Below are 24,700 nucleotides of genomic sequence, written 5' to 3'. Positions count from 1 at the left end.
CAACATTTTTTTACTCATAAATATGAAGGTGATATCTCTTCATCATACTGATCATACAGGGCTTATTGAGGAATATGATTCACCAAAGAAGTTGCTTAAGGACAAATCTTCATCTCTTGCTCAACTAGTTGCAGAATACACAAGGAGGTCAACCACTGGTTTTGGAAGATGAGAGCTAAATTAAACTAGACTAAAAGTTGTAAGTTTTAAGAACGGTATAATATTCAGAATAATATATGTTTGTGGAGTATTAGCATTTACACCCCACGCCACTCACAAAGATGAAAGAGGTTGCACAACATTTTTATATGGGGTTACTCTTTCCACCTTCGGGGGAGTTTCCACCTAGGAGTGTGCATGGATCAATAACCAAACCAATTAAACCATATATATGGTTTGGTTTGGATCTTAAAACCATTTCTTTAAAACCGATTTATTTTTTAAAACCGGTTTACATGTGGATCGGTTCAGTTCTAAACCGGTTTCTCATAAAACCCAGTTTAAAACTGATTTCTCTCAAAACCAATTTTTATTTTCTTTAAAAAAACCAGTTTTAAAAAAAGTTTAATAAAAAAATTCAATTTTAAAACCAGTTTAATTATTTTATTATTTTAAAAAAAAATGTTAAATGAAATTTTATTTTCAACATCACAACAAAAACATCTCTCTGTAGAATAATTGAATAAGTATGTTTAAATTTTACTCCTTATATCTCTAATTATAAATACTATCTAATTATAAGAATTAATAAAAAAATTCATAAAAACTACTAACATGTACACGTAAATTTTAATATAAATTTTTTTCTTAAAGAATGTATTAATACAAATGACAAAATTTATTTATTTATAAAAAGTGAGTAAATATTTAATTATAAAGAAGTAGTGCCTGAAATGTAATCAGAAGCTATGAAAAATGAAAAGATTTCATGATTAACTGGCCAATGAAATGAAAAATGATTTCCAAACCCTCCGACTCTGTTTCTATATAATAATTATAATAATTATGTATTTTCTAATTTCCTCTCAATTTCAATAAGTTATTGTTGATAAATCAAGTTACGCTTAACAGTAACACCACGATTTTGTTTATGTTATAAAATTTAGTTTTTTTGAAATTAATGTTCTTCATTTTGATTTAGAAAAGTTAATTATTAAACATGTGTAAATCTAAGTATAGAAATTGAAAATTTCTTTACCCATCTCCCTATGGGGGGTCACCCCCAGCGAAAACCCAAAACTGCCCCTGCTTCGGAAATGAACTTCCGAAGTTATTTTTTTTTTGATTTTTTTTTTTTACTTCGGAAATGCATCTCCGAAAACACCACTTTTTTGGTATTTTCGGAGATGCATCTCCGAAGTCATAAAAAATTCAAAACAATGAATATTTTTGGAAGTTCATTTCCGAAAATATTTCTGCATATACAAATTTCCCTCCTTCACTATTTCATCATTTTTCTCCAAAACTTCTCAAAACTCTCTAAAACCCAATCAATCTCCATCAATTTTTCGCCCTAAAATCAAGTTTCAAACCGTTGATCACGTTAAAGGGAGCATAGAAAGCTACAATTTCAGGTAAACATCTCTCATTTCATCCCCTATTTCACTACATTGATTCAACAAATTTATGCTGAAAACTGATATGGTTCGGAAGTTCATTTCCGAAATATATCACCTAATAAATTTCGGAAATGAACTTCCGAAATATGCCCTGGCAGTTAAAAAAAAACAGTTTTGGCCAATTTTGCTAATTTTTGCATTTGTTAGGTATGGTGCATCCGGACAACATTGTGCAAGACGATGGAGTATTAAATCCGGAAATTGTCAACGTTAATAACGATCCGGTTATTGACGCTACTCCCATGATCAATGCGGTCGATGTTCGGCAACATTTTACAAATGATCGGAGTTTCGGTAGTCGAGAACAATTGATTGATTGGGTTCGGAAGGAAGCTAACAAACATGGATTTGGAATTGTTATTTTAAGGTCGGACAACGGAAATAGTAGGCGGAAAGCTTTCGTTGTTTTGAATTGCGAACGGGGTGGTAGATATGTACAATCAAACCGGGTGCTAAAACACGAGGACACGGGATCGAGAAAGTGCGGGTGTCCGTTTAAGTTGCGTGCCACTCGGAGGGTTGATGATTTGTGGCGGTTAACCGTAATTTGTGGAATGCATAATCATGCCTTGGATGTCAAGTTACACGGGCATCCAATGGCGTGTCGTTTGTCCCGCGAAGAGAGAAATGTGATATCGGACCTAACGATAGTCAAAGTGGCGCCTCGCAACATATTTGCCGATTTGAAGCGTAAGAAACCGGATAGCGTTTGAAATATCAAGCAAGTTTACAATGAACGGCACAATCTCAAGGTTTTGAATATGGGCCCTCGGTCGGAAATGCAACAACTTTTGAAACTTCTAGGCAATAATAATTATGTTTCAAGCTTCCGAACCTCCGAGGACAAAGTTACCGTGCGTGATATTTTTTGGACTCATCCCGAAAGTATCAAATTGTTCAACACATTTCCAACCGTTCTAGTCATGGATTCGACGTACAAGACAAACAAGTATAGGCTTCCTCTTCTAGAGATCGTCGGTGTGACCTCGACGGACAAGACTTATTCGGTGGGGTTTGCTTTTTTGGAGTGTGAAAAAGAAGAAAACTTTACGTGGGCCTTGGGAATTTGCAAGTCTTTGTTAGTTGATCAAGAGGTTATGCCAAACGTCATTGTCACCGATCGAGACAATGCTTTGATGAATGCGGTCGATACCGTCTTCCCGACATCGACCGCGTTACTTTGCCGGTATCACATAACTTGCAACGTGAGAAGCAAGTTGAAACCCGCGGAAGCAAGTTCAAAGTTGTCAAAGCCGGTGCTATACATGTCTGGAGCCTATTTTCGGAAGTTCATTTCCGAAATGTCCCCTGAGGCAGGATAAGGTTTGTTGGGCCATCAATGCTCCAATAAGTCTATAAATACTACACACTCTTCTTCATCCTCTTCACACCACAAAACACAAATGACACAAACCTACCCCCACCTAGCATTCGTCTACTTTGAAACCGGCTACCCGATGTCGTTCCAATTTCGCTTCTCGCGCGACACGCCGTTTGCGGAATTGATACCGTCGCTCAACACGCTTTTGCGCTATCCCGAGAATCGAAAGGTTGTCAAGCTCGAGTACCGCTCGCCATCGCTTAACGACGAGGGAGGCATTAAGTTCACACCTTTTAAGATCAAGAACGACGAAGATTTAGCGGTTATGTGGACAACGTTCGACCGATTTTCTTCGAAAGGCCCGATCGAGTTGGACGCCAAACTTCAAAGATCGGCGGACGACGTTATCAAAATGTTGACTCATCCCCACCTACCCGTGTTCAACAATATGTAACTTTAATTTTCAGTAATATTATCGTTGTAATCTTCACCCGATTAAATAAAGCGAATCGTTGTTGTTTTTCATTTTTCTTCTGTCCAGACATAAATTCGGAGGTTCATTTCCGAATTCCATCATGGGGGTGCGTTCGGAGATGAACTTCCGAAACACCACATTTTCTGATAATGTAACTTTATTTCGGAGATGCATCTCCGAAACCAATATTTTATATTAAAAAAAACACGTTTTCGGAAGTTCATTTCCGAAAACACCTTTTTTCCAAAAAAAGTACCGTTTCGGAAATGAACTTCCGAAACAAGGGGTAATGTTGTAAATTCACCAGGGGTGAGCAAGAAGGTTAGGAGGTGGGTGAAGAAATTTTCTAGAAATTTTAGACAGTAAGATTAAAACCATATTATAACTTATTAATATGATATTAGAGAAACTTAACTTTAATATATGTATATGGTGAACCATGAAAAAAAACAAACATATAAATTTAATACATAATGAAATGTGGGTATCCAATAACTAAACCACATCATTATTATGGGTACTGGTTTATATTTGGATAACAAAATGGATATCAACTTTTATATTTTAACATTTGGATTGGGTTTTAAAAAGTGGAATAATTTGGATATCAATTTGGTTAAGGATAACCGGTTTTTTTGCACACCCCTATTCTCACCCCAGTGAAAAGAAAAAAATATTCCTAAAATTCAGAGATGCATCTCCAAACGCATCTTTTATACACATATTTTAACACTTCATACGTGAGACACTTCTATTTTACTTAAAAAAATTGTTCGAAAATGCACATCCGTAAAAATCTGCAACTCCCTTAAAAATATGTATCATAGTTTTCCCTAATATTTTTTGCTTACACTTTACGTTTTAAGACTCTCTCACATCTCATTAAATAATTCATAAATCCTCCTAAATGAATTTACTATTTCTGCTTAGATTTTTGTTTTTTGTTTTAATGCAGATCTATGGTTTGAGCAGGTAAAAAGCAGAGTAGCAGCAGTGATGTAAAACACTGGGTCAGTTTAATGTAATCCAAAGTTTTTAGAAAAAGTGATCAAATCAATTGTAACTTGCGACATTCTTATGCAGCACAATACAAATTAACACCACACAAGTTGAAATCTACTAGAAAAGAAGTGAAAAACAGTTACTTAAGTTCAAGTCTACAAGTTTAGGGGTGGCAGCATTTAGAGAATTTAACTCGCCACATCCAAAGGCATTTGAGAGATTCTTTGAGATGACAGAAGATGATCTTTGGAAGATGTAGTGGACGACCATTTTCGAGTCGATGAATGAGGAAACGATCTCTATTTGATAGGATTTGGTGAAAGTTCCCTCTAGGTGTTATGTTGGACAAGACAAACCTAAACAAAACTTGTCTTAAATGAGTCAGAAGTTCCGCATTATTGACGATGCGTATGATATTTCTGCTCATAGTATGGTTAGCATTCCAACGATCAAACGACCCGAAACTGATTGCAGATGGATTAGGAGCATATCCTATAGTTTCAGCAATGGATTCTTCCGTGACAATAAACGGAATACCATAGATTTTGGCACTGATGATGCGATGATCTTCGCTGATGGATGCTTCTATCTAGAAAGTTTTTTACGAGATTTGTGAAAACAGTACCATTTAGAAGGACAACATAATTGAACCAGCCTTGCTTTTCTAGAAGTCCTATAAAGTAATCATTTCTTTCAGCTAGTCCTAGACTTATTCACGAGAAGTTTGTTTAGTTAATAAATATGAAGTTAAAGCTAATTTAAGGTTATAGTGAATGTATGGGGAATAGGACAGACGGTAGAGTAAGTGGCAATGAGTACTAGACATGCAAAAGAGATTTATATACGCTGTTAATAAACTCATGCTAAAGTTAGCATAATTATAAAAGAGAAAGTTTTAGAAGGATCTGACTGTATTGAAGATAACCTTTTCTTCTGTCTTTCTTTGCTTTAGAGACTTAGCTTTACAAGCCGCTACTTCTTAATATGAAAAATATCAACAGTAAGGGTGAGTATCATTCACAAGTTTACAACAAATTGAATATATTCAGGTTTACAACAAATAATACATCAAACACACCAATTAAATTAATCACACCACATTATAACATTGGACATCTTTCATTCATGTTATAACCATACATACATCCTAATGCAATGCAACTACATGCATGTGGTACCAATTCATGGGATTAACTCATCTCATCGATCCACCATCGTCAAGGATACGGCTACCTCCACTCACTAATTCCACACAATGGGAATTAGTTACCGCTGATCCGACACCACCAGGATACAGCCACAATTATGATTATGTATGCATGCACCACCTTAAGCATGCTAATCATCAACACCAAACAATATGAACAATTATTATCATATTTCAACACCGAACAACAATCATGGATAATGTATTCACACATCAACATAATCCAAACAATTACATTATATAATTCGCATCGAGCACAAAATTTAATTATAAACATGTTGTCACAACACATCATCACCACATTACCACATTGTCATACTCAACATCATATGCACACAATGTGTAGCTTCACCGAAAGCAATACCGATTAAGATGAACAATATCATCAAAACATAACTCACCGGAAACACCGTCAAGTATAATGTGTCCATGCTTCAATACAAATCAAACAATTACATTATACATATTCACGCCGAACAATACAACATCACCACATTGTCACATTTCAACAATTATGCACACAATGTATAAAATACACCATAAGAAATTAAATCGAGATTTCCAAAATAAAATTGAGCTACTGCTTATTAAACTGATTTATTATGTAGAAAATCAAATTATCTTTCCAACGCACAAAATGGCGCTCAAAACGGATTTACGGTTTGAAAGATACGAATTTTAGAAAATAATTATTTTTCAAAAACACACAGCGGTAATCAGTTACCTCACTTCAAGTAACCGGTCATTTCCTGATGGAGTAACCCAAAATTCTATTCGTAACAGCGGTAACCGGTTACCTCAATCCCAGTAATCGGTTACTGCTTCCCAGACAACAACAACAACACCAAAACCAACAATGGTAATTCAACTAATTTCATCATATAATCAACAAACATCATAGTACACAAGTCTAGTAAAATCATGACACAATTAAATATATTCCTTAAGAAGAGCACATTTATTGTTAATTCATCACAAGGCATCATTATCAGCTCACACGGATCAAATACGTACAACCAATTGCATCTAGCATACAACATGATTATCAACTCATACCGATCAAATACATACAACAAGCATAAGTTATATTAAATATTTTTCTAAGGGTTCTCAATCCATTTTTATAAGATAGGAGTTTATTTTAGCTTTCCAACGGTCCAAACGGCACGTCAATCGGACTTACAGATCAAAAGATACGAATTTTCGAAATTCTAAAAATTTAGCTTAACATGCAGGGTAACGAGTAACCTCATTTCAGGTAACCGGTTACTTCAGCTCAGAAGTCGTTTTTTCCACTTTTCGCTCCTAGGTAACTGGTTACTTCATCTAGGTAACCGGTTACTTCATCTAGGTAACCGGTTACTTCACTGACAGAACCAAAAATTCTGCATTTTAATGGTGTAACTCCAATCCTTTCACCATCCAAACATTCCTAACATCTAAATATCATCCCAAAACGTCCCAAAACATTTGCAGCATAGAAACAACATCAAACTACATGTTATAACACAACACTAACATGTTTGAGAAACCAATTAACACCATATGCAATCACCATCATTCCAATTCATCAAATCTTCCCAAAACCCCAAAAATCCCCAAAACCTAACATATCACAATCGAATTAAACAATATACAAATCAATCCTACTACTCATGAATACATAAGAGAGATTAATCGGAAGAGTCCACCCTTACCTTAGAGTTTGGTTTGGTTCTTCTCCTTCCTATGCTCTTCAGCTCTGTCACGTTCTTCTCTTCTTCTCTTCTTCTCTTCTTTTCTCTTTTGCTTCTCATTCCAAAATTTCCTCTTTTCCTTATTTTATGTAAAATAAAATTCACTTTAGTAAGGCCTAACATTTAGCACCCCCTTATTACTAAACACGACACCAAGCCCAATAACCACATTTTCAATAATTCTCCAATAAATCCAATAAAATGTCAAATAATTCCAATAAATAATTTAATTTCAATTTAAATTAATTAAAGAAAAATATGGGGTGTTACAATAAAAACTAAGTTTAGTTTAAAGCTTAACCCGTGATAAAAGCTTATTTATGTTCGAGATTAGCCAGTGGTAAAACCTCATAGGTTATTGGTTAGCCCGGTATTAAACTAAGATTAGGTTCGTGAGCATAGCCCAGTATTAAAAGCTCTACAAGGTTCAAGATTAGCACGTGGTAAAATCTTTTATTGAAATCTTGAAGACAAACCGCTCCAAATTTCTCATGGAGAAAAGACTAAGCACTTCGATCCACAGTTTGAAAGGAAGACTCCACTTCACTCCCTGTTTCACTATTTAGTTGGAAGTTAGCCATAAACATTATTTTCCCTGTATAAGGGGATTAATGAGTTATACCTACTGAAAGCTCTCAAATTTATTTGGATACTCTCAAGATTAATTTTTGAGGACATGACTAAGTCATTTTTTTTTTACCAAACTTGTATAATTTCTGGTGTTCTTCTCTTATCCTTTTAACTCTTTATTTTCTATAAATTATCTTCTGCAATTTTATTTTTTTTTCTACTTAAATTAAAAATGTTTTCAAAATCTGATTCCAATCCAAAATATTTTTCAAATCCAAGTTTTTCTAAAACACACAGTTCAACCCCCCCCCCCCCATCTCTGAAGCCACATGTCCAACAATGGGGATGACACATCATTTTGTGTGATGGACATTTCACCACACGAAAGATGAAAAAATGACGTTTCAGTGTGTCATCTCTCAATGAAAGCTGACAGCATGCCATTGTTAATATTAGTATTACCAGTCATGCATAAATCACGCAGTCCGGATAGTTGCATGGCATATTGAAACCACTACTCCTCAAGTTGGTGTAGCGTTGAAATATTCCTACCATGGTGTAGCAACCTGCCTAAAAATTTAATGTTTAGAGAGTCGCCACCTATTCTGAAGGGCGAATAGGAAACCCTACGTAGATACGAGATTCGGGGTAAGATACTATATTCAGGTCGAGGGAAGGTGTTAGGCACCCTCAACCCTTTCCTAAAGGCTAACACTTAAAGATAAAGGTTTACGGCAAAACATAAAGAAAGATGACAGACAGTAAAATAGGGTTAGAGGCTAATTATTTGAACATGATTAGGGTTTGAAGGAAGGGGACTCGCCTTGTTGCCAAGTGCCTACGTATCTCCTTAGGGAGAATCAGAGTCTACGTAGTTCGGGGAAGGGTTGTACGCCCTTAGAATTGAAATTTGATTTGAGATGGTTTGAGGGCTTTTTGAATTGCCTAATTGATGAGGATGAAAATCCATAGTTTAGTATTGTGGTTTTGAAAGGTTTTGAGGAGTGTTTTAGGATGTGGGCGTACAACCCTGATTTTAATATGTTACCGTTAGTTGCGATAATCAATAGGTTTGATTACCAAGGCTAACGGATTGAAGGGAGGATTGCTAACCACTATAATCGATAGGTTCGATTATCACGAATAGCCAATGTGCGTATTTTAATTATCGTTACTCCTCATAATCGACAGATTCGATTACAAATAATAACGAATTTTGATAAAGGGAAAATTGCTAATCATCGTAACCAATAGCTTTGGTTAAAACCATTTAGCAAAATAAATATTATATTTGTTTATATTTAATTAAGTAATTATTTGATTATTACCCACCGCGATCAATTGATTTAATCGAAGCGAATAATAAATTAAATGGTTTGGCTAAATACCTAAGTCGGTCGTAAAATCCTAAATCCTAATACTTTGGCCACTGGCCAATGGGATTGGGCGAACCCTAATATCTTAATATATTTTATAGGATTTTTATGGTTTTTATAACTAAAATAATTAAATAAATTAATCGAGAAAATAGTCGGGATATAATCGGGAAAGTAATCCTAAAGAATTATAATCCTAATCTTAATTTATATTCTAATCATAACTTAAATAAATTAATTAAATCAAATATAATTAATCATTAATTAATCTAAATACTTAAATAACAAAATAAATAAATATATAGGAAAACCTGGTTTTGATTATGTGAGGTGAGCATTTGAAGTTCCATGGTGTGCCTTCAGCCCCTGTACGTTAGATCTGGATTGTAGAGAGATCCTGTGGCATAGAACTGAGAGAGTAACATGTGCACCCTTATGTGAGGCGCACTGGATCTGAATCTGCAAAGGGAATCAAGAAGAAGAAAAAGCAAAGAAAATATATGGCACCAGTGGGAGTCGAACCGGTGCCCCTTAGTATTAAACCTGACCGCCGGTCCCTTTGCCACTAGGCCAAATTCGCTTGGTGATTCTGAATTGCGACGGAGTCTCCTTCAACCCTCAAACGACGCGAGCAGCTTTTAAAAAAAACCAGCACCCTTCCTCCATGCGTGACTTTTCCTCTTTTTCCTTTTGAATTCCTCATGGTCCTTTTTGTCTGCCGCCCCCTTTTTTGTTTACCAAACATTGTTATTTATATTAATTCATTTAGGTTTCTTTTCTTACACCTAATGGGCCTACTAAAACTAAACCTAATAATCCTAAAAATAATCCTAATAATAATAGTTAGTAATAATAATATTTAATAACAATAATCCTAATAATAACTAATAATAATAATAATAATAGTAAAATAAAATACTAATAATTAAATAGTAATGATAGAAACTAATAATAATAAATGATAATTCTATCAAAATTAATAATAATATTAACCAATAAATATTAACCTAAATAATAATACTAATTCTAATCCTAAAAATATCAACAATAATTAGTTAGTAAAATTAAAAAAATATTAATACTGACTAATAATAAAATTAATAATAATAATAATAAAAAACAAAGTGTTAGTGAAACACAAATAATATCCCAAAAATGATAGAACTTTTTTTGTAATAATTGGGCCCATTGTTTGGATCCCAAAAATACCTGTTAATTTCACCCCGTTTTAACTCAAGGTGTTTTATAAGAGGGTGGGTTTGACAATAGGAATGTCAAACCCCATGACTCTTAATTTGGACCCTTGATGAATTAAAAGACATGAATTGATCAGGCAAATTTTGGGGTATGACACATGGTTGGTGCATTGTAAAGCATCATGGTACTGCAAAAAAATACATCATTGTCAAAAAGTACAAATATTATAACACATGTGTCTAGCAACATGGTCCACATACAAAGGCAACAATGATGTGTCATACGGGCTTCCTCCAAATTCCTCAGGAATGGCAACAACGATAGCAGGTGCATCAACATGGACTATTGGGCCTTCTAGGGCAGCAACAAGTGACACCTTCCTTCATGAAGACGGAGCCGAAGAATCTTGAACCCCAAAAGTTAACACTTCCGAATAAAATAAACTGACACCGTTCGGTGGTTGCGATGATCAGGCTCTATCCTTGTAAACTGATGCATGTTGGAACACTCTATCGAGCATTAATCGATCTTGGTTGTCATCCATGTTTCCTATAACTAAACTAGACAAGCCAAATAAAGCTGAAAAATCAAAACCAGATGAAAGACATTCAAAATCAAAGCAAACCATACAAATAAATAAAATAAGAAAGTGCACTTCAGTATTCTTGGAAAATCAAATTATGAAACAACACGAAAGTACGCTTCTTTAGTCTCCTACAACTCAGAAAAGCAAAAATGGAAGAAGCACAAGTTACAAAAATGCAAAAAAAACGCAATGCTCAATATAACAACCTAACCATGAGTTGTGGATTACAGAACCTAATATTCCTATTTCTTAATGCATGTAGAGAAAATAAAAATAAAATTTAATTTAAAAACATACCAAATGTGTAAAGGAAGTTGCATCCCTTGGATTGAATGGATGTTGAAACCACTTAAATTGAATGGAGTAGAAAAAAACTGAATTGAATGGAGTAGAAAATGCACTTGAATGAAAAAGCTTGAGAGTGATTTAGAGTGGTTTTGCTAGAAATGAGGAAGGGAAAGGTCTGATTCGTATTTGATTAAAACCCCGTCCAAAGGGAAAGTTGTTACAGAGATGCATTTATGTATTAATTGTTTGTCAAACATTAGGTTGTGACTCACTTATGACAGAATTGAGTATGGACTAGAGTATGTCTAGAAGTGCACTTCTTTTAAGAATATTTTTGGTTTGACAATATCTCATTATACCCCTTAAATCTCTTAGGCACATGGAGAAATTTCAATAATGCCCCCAACTTTCGTAGATACATATCCTGAAGCACCTTTTTTTTATAAAAATGTTCCTTTTCCGTAGGTACATCTACGGAACGTGCTAAAAAAGAGTGTTCCGTAAATGTACCTACGGAATATTCTGCTATATTTTCAAATCAAACACATTTCACTCTAAAACTCAATTCTCATAACAAAAATGGAACATCAAATTATAATAAATTAAAGTAATGCAATTTAAAGACTATAAAATATAGTACACCAGAAAAATACATCGTATAAATCATCGACCATAATGTCAAATACATAATCAAAGAAACGTACATAAATCAAATCAAAATACATATATAAAGAAAATCACAGGCATCACTACTATTGTGTGTGTCGGACAACATCCTCCGTCTCTACCCTGCCTCTGACCCTGCCTCTGCATCCACGTCCTCTGCTGGCTACACTGTCTCTGTTGTCAAGTTCCCCACTTGTCTTGGCACAGTTTCGACGGTACAAAAATGCCTCCTCTGCCACCCTAATGATACCTTCAAATACACGCCTGCCATCAGACCCCTCAGGGAAGAAACCAACGGCAATGCCTTCTCGGGCCATGTCAGCTATCTCACGACACCAAGGAAGAATATTGTCAATATGGTCAATCTGAGACTGATGAGTCTGCAAAATCTCCTCGTGGGCTGGTCTGGGTGGTGATCCCGGTGCGGTAGATATCATGTATGGGTGTGTGACAACCTGTAGTACCAGGTGATGTACTCATCGACGCAGCTGCATTATTTCTTTGATGTGGTCGCCCGAGCCTCGGCAGGAACCATGTGATACTCCCAGTTTGCAAAGACCCCATCTAGCTGCCGACGGGTCATGATGATAAGAGTGGAGGCAGAAGGGTGTCGATATATCGTCTGCTGGTAGTCGAACTGCCGCATGACGCGCTCTGGAAGATAACGAACAATGATGGTCGAATTGGAAACATACCATCCAGAATGTAGGGCAATGTCATCCCAAACAACCTTCTCACGATGAGCAACATAGCAGTCATATCAGAAGTCCTCTGCAGTCGTTCGGTCAAGATAACACCTGTAAGGATATGAAACTTGGTTCCCTCTGAGGAGGACGAAGGCTCTAGCATGCGGCATGGCCTTAGTGTATTCCGACACCTCTCCCCAGCCAATAATGTCAGAGAAGTGTTATAATATCCAACCTTAAAAAAAGAACGGGGATCAAACATATTATCACAAATATATAATAAACTTTGAGAAAAAGTAGAATGATATAAGATTGTTATCACTATGAGGATACAACTGCCAGCCGCAGTCCTTGCCTTCCACAGGAATCCCTCTCCGAGTCTATGGTAGATGTACGCCAGTGTATCCGCTCCCCAATTGTACTCATGGACACGTGCGAGATCCAATAAGTGTAACACCCCGTATTTTCCATTTATTAATTTAATTAGAATTTAAATTAATTATTGGATTATTTGGCATTTTATTAGATTAATTGGTGAAATTATGAAATAATGGTATTGGGCCAGTGTTGTGTTTAGTAAATAGGAGGTATTAGTTGGAGGCCTTTTACTAAAGTTAGGGTCTATTTTTCATAAAACAAGGAAATAAGAAAATTGGGAAATAGAAAGCCAAAGAGGGAAAGAGAAGCAAAAAAGGAGAAGAGCTAAGAACGTGAAAGAGCATAGAAAGAGGAGGAGGAAGAATCAAGTTTTTGGCTAAGGTAAGGGGGACTCATTCCGATTATCATCTTTTATTGGTTTATGAATGATAGAATTGATTAGGCGGTTTAGTTCTTCCCAATTGTGTGTGTTCTAGGTTTTGGAGTTTTGAAACTTTAGGTTCAATTTCATGATTTTGATGCAATTGAATGTTTGTGAATGATTGGTGATGTTAGATAGACTTTTTGTATGATAGTATTGTGTTGAATTGCTGAATGTGTCTCTGTATTGGTGTTGTGTTCGTATTGGTACGAGATGGAGGCTTTTTGAATGGATTGAGTTGCTGTCAAATGTTGTTTTGCTGCTGCAGAGGGTGTGTAATCGGTTACGGTAACCCATTATGAAGGATAGAAAAACACTTAGAAAGGGGGGGTTTGAATAAGTGTAGCTTTAAAACTTGTAAGATAAAAACTATTTGCACAATGATTTTTATCCTGGTTCGTTGTTAACTAAACTACTCCAGTCCACCCCCTTGGAGTGATTTACCTCACCTGAGGATTTAATCCACTAATCACACTTGATTACAATGGTTTTCCAATTAGAAACACTCTAAGTCTTCTAGAGTATCCTGATCACAACTTGATCACTCTAGGAACAAACTGCTTAGACAACTTCTAAGACTTACTAGAGTATACTGATCAACAACCTGATCACTCTAGAACTTACAAATTAATGTAAACAAATTCTTTTAAGAGTTACAATGCTTCTTACAAAGCTATTATCACAACTGTGATTTTCTCTTAAGTTTAAGCTTAAGTCTCACTAAGATATTACAACAACAATGTAGTGAGCTTGATGATGAAGTTTGAGAGCTTTTGAATTTGACAGCGTTTCTGTATAATGCGCAAGTGTTGTATTAAGTTTCTCATCAGAACTTCATATTTATAGGCACTTGAGAAGATGACCGTTGGGAGCATTTAATGCTTTGCGTAATCCGTACAACATTGCATTTAATGTTTCACTCTTTTGTCAACTACCTCGAGCCTTGTTTCTGCTGTGTCTACTGACGTTGCCTTTAATATCTTCTAACGTTCCTTTTGTCAGTCAGCGTAGCCTGCCAGTCTAGTACTTGCTTCTGATATGATGTTTGTGTAAACAACGTTTGGATATCATCAGAGTCAAACAGCTTGGTGCAGAGCATCTTCTTGTCTTCTGACCTTGAAGTGCTTCTGAGCGTGATACCATGAGAACTTCAGTGCTTCTGCTTCTGATCTCAAGTTCTTCTGATGCTTCCATAGACCCATGTTCTGATTCTACTTGACCATCTTCTGATGTCTTGCCAGACCATGTTCTGATGTTGCATGCTGAACCTTCTGAGTCAGTGCTTCTTGCGCTGATTTTGTGCATACTCTTTGTATAATTCCTGAAACGGAAATTGCATAGTATTAGAGTACCACATTATCTCATACAAAATTCATATCCTTGTTATCATCAAAACTAAGAATATTGATCAGAACAAATCTTGTTCTAACACATTACACTGTGCATCGCTTTCTGGAATTTGAGTTTTCGGGCTTGTAACCGGTTACGGTAACCGATTACCAGTGTTTTTCAATAATAGCGAATAGAGTTACGTCAAACGTAACTGGTTATGCTATTTCGGGTAACCGGTTACACTGAATACTTTTTGGAAAATATTAACATTTTTCGTGGGTGTAATCGGTTACACCATTTTGGTAACCGGTTACACTGTAGCTTTTTGAAAAAATAAATATTTTCTAAAACTCGTAACTTTCAAACCGTGTACCCGATTTAAGTGCCGTTTTGAGCGTTGTTAAGCTAATGAAATGTTTTATATGATCAAATGAGGAGACGTGTTGTAACTCGATTTTATTTTAAATCTCGATTTAAGTATTTTGGTGAGTTTATACATTGTGTGCTTATATTGATAAATGTCACAATGTGGTAATGTGGTGATGATATGATTGTGATATTAATGTCGTGATTGATGTGATGATGTATGATTGATTATTAAATGATGCTGAGACATGAACATACTGAGTTCAGTGTTGATAACAGTGAGTTATGTTGAGATGAATTGTTTATCATATCGGTGATGATGGTGAGTATGTTATATATTTTGCATGGATTCATAATCATTTTTGGTGGCTGAATCCTGGTGATGTTTGGATCAGTGGAGGCATAATTCCCATTGTGTGGAATTAGTGCTGGCAGGGCCGTATCTCGGTGATGTTTAGATCGGTCAGATGGCTTAATCCCATGATGAATTGGTACCACATGCATGTAGTCTCATTGCATTATTATGTATGCATTATTATAACATGAATGGAGGATGTCCAATGTTATAATGTGGTGTTGTGAATTATGTTGTTGTATTTTATGATTTGTTGTGTAAAGAATTTTAAAATTTGAAATATGTATGATAGAGTGAATGATGTATGTAATACGGTGAACTGACTTTTATTTTAATAAGCAACAATGTTGCAGTGAGCAAGAGTCGCCACCAACTTTTATTTTATCCAATTAGGAAAGGTATAAAAGAACAGGAAAGATCCTTTTTTAAAAGACTTGAGTTCGGGGGGTAGGTTATGAAAAGGGAAGGTGTAAGCACCCTTTTCATCCGTAGTTATCTACGGGCTCTTAGTTGCATAGCTCACTTTTGTTTGAAATGTTTGATTTGTTTGAAAAAGTAGTGTGTGTTTAGAAAAACACTTTTGTTTTGAAAAATGTCTAAAAATACAATGTTAAGAAACATGGTGTGAAAAGTATCTGTTTTTGTTTGAATTGATTGTGAGCAAGCACTTAAGAGTTCCTACCCTAAGTTTGTAAGGTCTTTCCTATTCATTAAGGCTTTCCTTGGGCGATAGTACTATCCATACCAGTTGAGGGTAGGTAATTCTATACATTGGATGTGCGGGTCATCGAAGGGTCATCGAATCGTCATAGAGACTACCCATACCATAAAGAGGGTAGGAAGTCCTATGAGATGGGAATAGTCATAAAGGCAACATGTAGGGGTAACTTAGCCATCGAAGGGACTATCACCATTTAATCGAGGGACAAGATCATTTATACCGAAAGGCGACATCGAAGGGACTATGATCTTTAAATCGGCGGGACATGGTGATTTTGAATTGAAGGCAGCATGGGCTAAGGCATCCCTACGCTCGAAGGGACTTGACTATTTTTATCGAAAGGAAACCGAGAGGGGAAACTCTAGAGGTGTGTGGGTGCATCAATCACGTGAATTGAATTCAGTTATGTCATCTTAAATTAGGTTAGCTAGCGATTGATTTTAATCTTGCCATGCAATCCTAAACCACACATCTAACAAGTATATCGCAATTATATGGCAGAAAGTAAAGAGCAGAAAGATAAATCCTACGCCATTACAAAAAAATGTCCTTGCAACCTATACATCAAATTCTAGAAATTTAAATAGAAGGAAATTAAATAAATAAATAATCAATCACGCGACATTCAAAGGAGTTTAGAGATGAGAAGAGAATCGCACTGAAATTGACCTTGAGAAAACCTAAATCTAAAATAATTATTAAATTTAATTCTATCCTAATTCTAATCAAAACCTAATTAAATTAATTAAGTCTATACTAATTAAAAGAAAATAAAATTTAATGATTTATTATTTACCTAAGTTGGTTAAAACTATTATCAAATTAAAGGACTAATTAAAATTAAATTAAAACCAAACCTAAATTATTAGTTCTAAAATAATTAATTATCCTAATTCTTTTTTTTTATTGGTTGATTTTAGTTTTAAAAGAAACAAAAATAATAAAAAAAATAGTTAATAAAAAGAAATAAAAAAAAGAAAGAAAGAGAATAAATGGGCCTGGGGGTGCAGATCTGAAACAGAAGGTGTGAAGAGCAAGAACTTAGGCCCAAAGCTGAAAAAGGCTTCAAGGTGTATGATCCAGTGCAGTGAAGATTCAGCGTTCCCTGGTAGGCTCGTGTGTGATTCTTTAGATCTGTCTTTGGTGGTGATCTAACGGCCAGGATCGAGGGTGTATCATGGTCATGCGTGAGGTGGACGTACGCAACCTGCAACTTAAACATGGCAAAATAATTGAGAAAAATATTACGCAGGAGGCAGAATTCGAACCCGTGCCCCTGCATATAAGAGCCTTCATACGCGCATCGCTACCACTGGGCCATTACACACGCACTGTTATTAATCTTCGCGAAAAAACTTATGAAAAGAACGTCCTCACCATAGAGCCTCCGTCTGCGCGTGGTCAATCCATCTTCTCCGGCGGGAACTGATTCGAGACCTGCAAAAAAGGCCAAAAACGAAAACATGATGGACCCTTCCCCACTAATTAGGACCTCACGAATCCAATGGTGAGGTCCATTGATCCTGAAACATCCTGCAACTATCAATATGAGCAGATTCCGAATTTATGCCCTAGTTATGGTAGACATGATTCTTCACGTCGAATTCCCGTTATAAAGGCTCAAACCTCCCCTAAATTGTACCAGGATCTCAAAAACATCATTAGTTCATATTAAATTGCAAGTATATGTAAGTAACAAAAAATCAAAATATGCAAGGATATGTTGATCATGTTATGCCATTCTTATGCGTTAAACCTCCAGATTTTTGCTTCATACTTACCTTTTGATATCTCCTAAGAACAAAGGAATGGTTAGTGTGAGCTTTTGGTGTCTGCCACAGGGAAAACGAGAATTGGATTTTTCTTTGAGGTTTTGAGACTTTGGGAGAGGCGTGAGGGACTAGGGCTGCCTCTTGAGACTGAATTGTTCTCAGGATATATAGAAGGGATAATTAGGTTTAATATTTTGAATCAAATCTCATCCATTCATGAAGAAAATATTTGGTTTAAAGCTTAAATTATTTCTTTCTAAAATTGACTTTTGAAGCAAAACTTGCATAGAACCTCCAATGCCACGTTTTTCCTTGGTCCTTTGCTGATGTGGAGATTGAATTTGGTCAAAAATAGCTTGCCATATATTCTTATCATTTATTCATATTTTATTTCATTTATTTTGCATTTTAAATGAATGAAAAATAGAATAAATAAAATAAAAAAGTATAGGAAGCAAGGGCATGGTCTTAGAAGTCATTGGTTACATAAGAAACATGTTTAAACCATGAATCATAGGTCACATGCCCTAAAAATGTAAGTTCCTTCCTTATGACCTTTTGCATCTTTCACAAATTCGCCAAACTTTAGCGACCCATAACTTTCTCAAATTTAATCTCATGAGGATGTTCTTGACCATTTTAGAAAGCTCAAGATGTCCCCTAACCCTTCCTTTTGGTTTCATCTTTATTGAAGTTTCCATGTTTGTGTACACTTCCTTGCAAAACGATGACTTTTTTGTTGACTTTTAGAAGGACCTATAATGTCTTGGTCCATATCTCTCAAATGATGCATTTCTTGGTCTTGAGCCCAACATCAAAGTTGTAGATAATGAAATTTCATTGAGAATAGGATTTGGTTGGAGAATTTCTGATGAACCATGTGAGAGTTATGATCAGTCAAAGTTTAGTTGACTTTCTCTCACAAAACCCTAATTTAGCAACTATGAACTTTGTTGATTTCTGAGCTTTTCTTGATAAATCATGATCAACCCTTGATCAAATGATGAATGTGATTTCAAAATGTTGATGTTGACCAAAAATTAGGAGTTTTGACTGTAGGTTGACCATAGTTTGATTTTTAGGTCACCCAGTCGATTATTGAATATTTGAGCAATTGACTGAGCAATCCTTGGAATCAGGGCTTGAAAATTGGCATAGAGGTTCTTTGAATCATATGAGAGGCCATGAGGTCCATTTGAGGTGTCAGAATTTCAAATCCCTTGATTAAATCAGAAACCCTAATTTTGGATCTTGTGTTTAGGAGAAGAGTGAGCTTGCACTGTCTTGAGTAATTGCAAGTCAGGTGAGTAAAAACATCTTGGAATGTGACAGGCAAATTTTGGGGTATGACAATGTAATTATGATGTTTTATTGTTTATGAACTCATAACATTTGTTAATTGTGAATATGTCTCACCCTTACTGTTGATCATTTTCAGATTGAGGAATAGCGGCTTTTGTGCTTTGGTGAGGATAGCTCGTAGAGTTAACTTGTTTATTGCCAATTGTGTCGGGTGTCATGCTTTGGTCTTGTAACACTGGGGGAACGCTCGTTTGTTTTAGAGTTGTTTGATAAACTCTTAATTTTATTTGTTGAATAATTTTGTGGACTTATGAGGTGATGACCTCTTGGAGTTGATAACTGATGTTTTGATATTATTCAACTTATGAACTTATTTCCGTTGTGTTAACATGTTTCGGTGAATGTTATTTATTGAGTTTCCTCGCGATAAGCTCGACATGTGGTTTTAAAATATTATTTGGAGAGTTGTAGCATCCTTGTTACATGTTTTACTCTGAATTTATATTATTATTCTGCAAGGTTAGAAGGGTGTTACAATAAGTACCTCAGGTAAACAACGTCTGGGTACGACGAGTTCGTGTCCACAAATAGATGGGTGCCTAAAAAAAATAGGAAGTAACATCTCAGCATCCATGGCCTGTGTATATCCACCTCTACTAGGTTACCAGCAACCTGTTGTGTCGCAAGGAGCTCGGCCACATATTGTCGCGCCAAGCAGTGAAACTTTACATGCGCCCCGCGGGTCCTCTCCACCTCCTCAAGCGTGTCCTCAGGATCAGTCCCGAGCTCCTCAATCAGCATATCCCTTGCTTCTTCCTTCGTCAGCCTACCATGACCAAGAAGGATACCCCTGATAGGTATATGGAGGAGGCATGCGACGTCATCAAGAGTGATGGTAAACTCACCATGAGGAAGATGGAATGACAAAGTCTCTGGAAGCCACTTCTCTAAAAGGCCATCAACATCCCATTATGTATCGTGTGGAACTCGACCTGATAGAGGTCCTTCAGCCCAGAAGCTGAGAGGAAATCCTGGAACCACGCCTCTTCAGGCTGCACTATAGCGGCAATCTTCTGGCCATGGTTGTAGAACTTCTGGGTATCCCTATTCTAAAATTTTCCAAAAAAAACACTATAAATAATAAGCAAAGTTAGAAATAATTAATCAGAAATAATTAATAAGCTAAGTCGACGAATTTTTCCCTCTTCGTCCCAAATATGTCTGGCTGAATGATTGTTGAAAGTATTTTAGGGTAAATATTTTCGGTATATATCGTATCCACAGAGATTGGTTTAATATTACTGCCGTTCTATAGTTGTTTATTTTGAGTGAGAAAAATAGTTGAGTTTGTTTGTTTGTTCTCAAATTGCATCTAACAGAATAATAATTGACTGATAAAAGAGCTTAAAGAGGATTAACAATGGTAAACGAATATGTTGAGTTCTAGGGTTCATCAACCTATTCCTATACAATTTATTAATTAATCCTTATTCGAACAATCATTTGAATTATTATCTTCACTTATCCTCAAATATGATTCCATGTATGCAAATCAAATTAGATAAACTTTTACCGGTATGAGATTCGATCTCTCCAAATATCAATATCGATAATAGTAATAAAGAATGATAATTATGAAAACCCAATCACAATTCCGTCTCTGCAAATTGGGATTGAATCAATATAGTAACCTAGGGCAAAATTTAGAATCCTTTCTTTCGATCAAAGACTCCACAATGATTTAAGATAAAAACAAGGTTTCTTATTGATAATAAATTCAAACAATTGTTCATAAGAATTAATCAACGGTATTGTATATTCATAAGTTAACTACTACCTTAAACTCAACAAGAAGAATTTAGCTTTCCATAGACATGAAGAACAAACAAGGTTTCATGGATGGATTCATCTTCATCAAGGGAATGTCTTCAATTGATGTTGAATTCTCCGTCGGATGTTGTTTGCTGTTCTGTATTAGGATTGCTCTCTGAATTTCGCTCACAAAAAGTCTCTCTTCCAAAGTTTTGGTTTATGAGGATTAGGGCTTGTATTTATAGCCTTTTCCTTTATAACGCAATCACCGCGGCGCGACACGGGCTGGCGCGGCGCGAACCCAAGTCAGAGGGTTTTCGCGCGTCTCGCCTCTGCTTGGCGCGGCTCGCCACTTGCTTTAGCTCAAATCTTTGTGATTCCTCTTCTTCAGAACTTCTACGCTTGCGTGTTCCTTCGTCTTTGCTTCTTAACTTCAATATCTGCACAAATAACACCCAAAGTGACGCAAGTCGTTCTACAATTAACATCGAACCTCGAAAGTTCAATTCTAACTATAAAATCCGTAAAAATCACAAGATATATTCACTTTTAGCTTAAAAGGTAGTTAATTTAACACATGAAAATACCATTAATTCACTCCTAACAATGATCTACATACCCTGTCAACAAGGATACATCTATCGGATCCCCGGGTAGAAGACAGGCCCCTCACCCGCATCAGCCTCCTCGTGTAGCTCAGGAGGTGGCACCAGAGAACCAACATTGGCAGTCGCTGGCACAGGAGTAGAATAACTGGCTTGACGACGTATTTGAACGAGGGCGTCTGTGAGGAATCCTCACCACCATCCCGAGGCCTCCGGGATGAGGTAGTAGATGTGGAAGGCCCCTCAGCTGGAACAGATGGAGAAAGCCATGCTGGAACGGATGGAGATGGTCCTGTTGGAACGCATGTAGCAGGTACATCTGCTGGAACAACAGCTTCATCAGTCATCTGTGACATTACCTGCATTTGTTCACTTTGCACGGATGTATGTTGTGCAACCCTCCCACGTATAAGTCTGTGTGGATGGTCGTTCATAATGTCTGCATTGTAAATAAAATCGAGTTAGATACAATTTACCTATAACAACAGGGAAAAAACAAATGTACTTCTGTATGTTCACTTGGGAACTCTTCCGTAGATGCATCTACGGAAGTACCTTACATTTCAAAACTGAGTTTCTTCCGTAGGTACATCTGTAACACCCATTTTGTAACCCCAAATAATAAGGTACGTTCACAAAGTAATATAACATGCATATAATAAAAGGGCGTCACATGTTGTTTCCATAACAATGAAAACCAAATCAAAACATACAAACATGCACCTGATAATATTTATAACACAATTAAAAAATTTCATGTTTCATCAATATGTGTCATACCCCAAAATTTGCCCGCTACAGTTTTATACTCAAGCTCATTTGAATATCAAAGTCTCAACACTTGATTGAATATGCACTCTCCCAGACAACAACCCTTCAACTAGGGTTTCGCCTTTTTCAAGGAAAAATAAGGTTCTGATACCTCCAATGGAATCCATGGCCTCTCATATGATTCAAATAAACCTCATGCCAAGTTTCAAGCCCTGACTCAAAAGATTGCTCACTCAATGGCCCGAACGATCAATAATCGACTAGTTGACCTAAAAGTCAAACTATGGTCAAACCACAGTCAAAACTTCTGATTTTTGGTCAACATCCTCATTATGAAGTGTCATTCATCATTTGATCAAGTATTAATCATGATTCATCAATGAAAGTTAGGAAATCAACAAAACCTAAAGTTCCTAAATTAGGGTTTTCTAGAAGAAAGTCAATTGAACTTTGGCCGGCCATAACTTTCACATGGAACATCAGAAATTTCCCATCCAAAGCTCATTTTGAAGGAAATTGAATTCTATACAACTTTGTCTCTCACATGCCAAGTCCAAAAATGCTTTATTTGGAAGATATAAGCCAAAACATTACAGGTCCTTCTAGAAGATCGCAAACAAGTCATCTTTTTGCAAAGAAGTGTACATGAACATGAAAGCTTCAGTGAAGATGAAACCAAAAGTAGTTTTTAAAGGACTCTTTGAGCTTTCTAAAAAGTATGAGAACACTTTCATATGATTAAAAATGAGGGAGATACGCGTTGCACAAGGTGGCTAAAAATCAAGAAGCGCATGAAACCCTAATTGATCAAAACTCAGATTTTGGATTAATGGGCCTAAGTATTGGACTACAAACACATCCAGGGCATAAATAAGGGCCTATAAATCCATCCCCACCCTTTTATGATTTTATTTTTTTATTTATTTACATTTATATGAATTTTATTCATTTAAATACTAAATAAATTTAATAAAATATAAAACAAATGGATCAAATGGCATGGGTTGGTTTATAATCATGTAAAGGCCTAATAAGCATCTTGATGACCAAATAATTTCGTTCTTGCATGATTTTAGATTTTTATTTTATTTATTCTGATTATTATTCATTTAAAATCAAAATAAATTGAATAAATATCAAATATCAAATATGAGGCGCATGGCTTGTGATTAAAATCAGAAAAAATCATTTAACATTAGTCTTGAGGGCCAAGAAAATGATTAGGATTGATTGGTACATGATTGAGCTCAAAATAGAAGTTTCATACATTTTCAAAAATCAAATTTCAATCAAACAATTTATGGAGATTTGATGCATCTTAACTGACATAATCCCTTCTAATATATATACTCATCAAGCTCAGAAAAGAGGGGAGAAAAAAAGAACAAAAGGCGTTAGGGTTTACACTCCAAAAGTCACATACAAGCTTGAAATTTCGAGTTGGTATTTACAGCCTTCTTCAAGATATTCCATGGACTCCATTGTGTTCCAGAGGTGTCAGGGAGTAAGCCTGGATCCCAAGCCATGGCCCATGCACGTTGAAACACCCATACGGGAAACACACTTTCTTTTTTTTCTTGTGTTAATTGTATTTTATGTTATAGCTTGTTTTAATTCTAACTAACGATACTAATGTGTTCATAATGGTTTTTAGGACAGGATAGGATCATCATTCGAAGGTTTTGACGCCGGGACAAAGAGTTGCCATGTTAGGGTTATTGAAACTCAAGGTTTCGGATTCCACGATGGAGACAGCCTGGGGGCGCGAAACCTAGCCCATTGCCTCGTAATGAAGTAAATAATCGATCTGGATAATTGTTTTACGTTTTTGCCTTTGTTTTCGCAGGTTTCAGGAATGGTTTTGTTGAAGAAGATGACCGGAAACACTGTTCCGGCGGCGGCTAGGGTTATCTCGGGAGGAGGCGACACGCTGGCACGAGGGAGAGACGGTATTGGACAGTCAAAAAGTCCACAATCTCTTTTTTATCTTCATTGGTTACACGTGAAGCACGGGGCCCACTAGTTTGACTGGGTTTGAATCCAATCTAGTCTTTTATTTTGTATTATAATATATCTGTTCCATAAATTAATGACTCATAAATTTGGCATGGATGGTAAAAGAGAAGTACTGTTCAC

General features: G+C 36.0%; 1 protein-coding gene across 5 annotated transcripts in view; it reads left to right on the top strand.

The window, feature by feature from the left end:
- LOC131662304 (ABC transporter C family member 3-like) overlaps positions 1-24,700 on the top strand; it is a 76,590-nt gene that overhangs the window by 6,460 nt on the left and 45,430 nt on the right. Inside the window, exon 11 of one of the 5 annotated variants that reach the window (XM_058932059.1) lies at positions 60-1,225. The exons of the other annotated variants lie outside the window; for them this stretch is intronic. Within the exon in view, the coding sequence (XP_058788042.1) occupies positions 60-172 (113 nt within the window). The 3' untranslated portion in view covers positions 173-1,225. Of the gene's footprint in view, positions 1-59; positions 1,226-24,700 lie in introns of those variants that run through there. 5 annotated transcript variants of the gene reach the window in all.

Source organism: Vicia villosa, linkage group LG3, assembly GCF_029867415.1.
Source record: "Vicia villosa cultivar HV-30 ecotype Madison, WI linkage group LG3, Vvil1.0, whole genome shotgun sequence".
NCBI classification, from domain to species: Eukaryota; Viridiplantae; Streptophyta; class Magnoliopsida; order Fabales; family Fabaceae; genus Vicia; species Vicia villosa.
The sequence above is the reverse complement of the archived record's forward strand: the minus strand, read 5'-3'. Positions and strand labels throughout refer to the sequence as shown.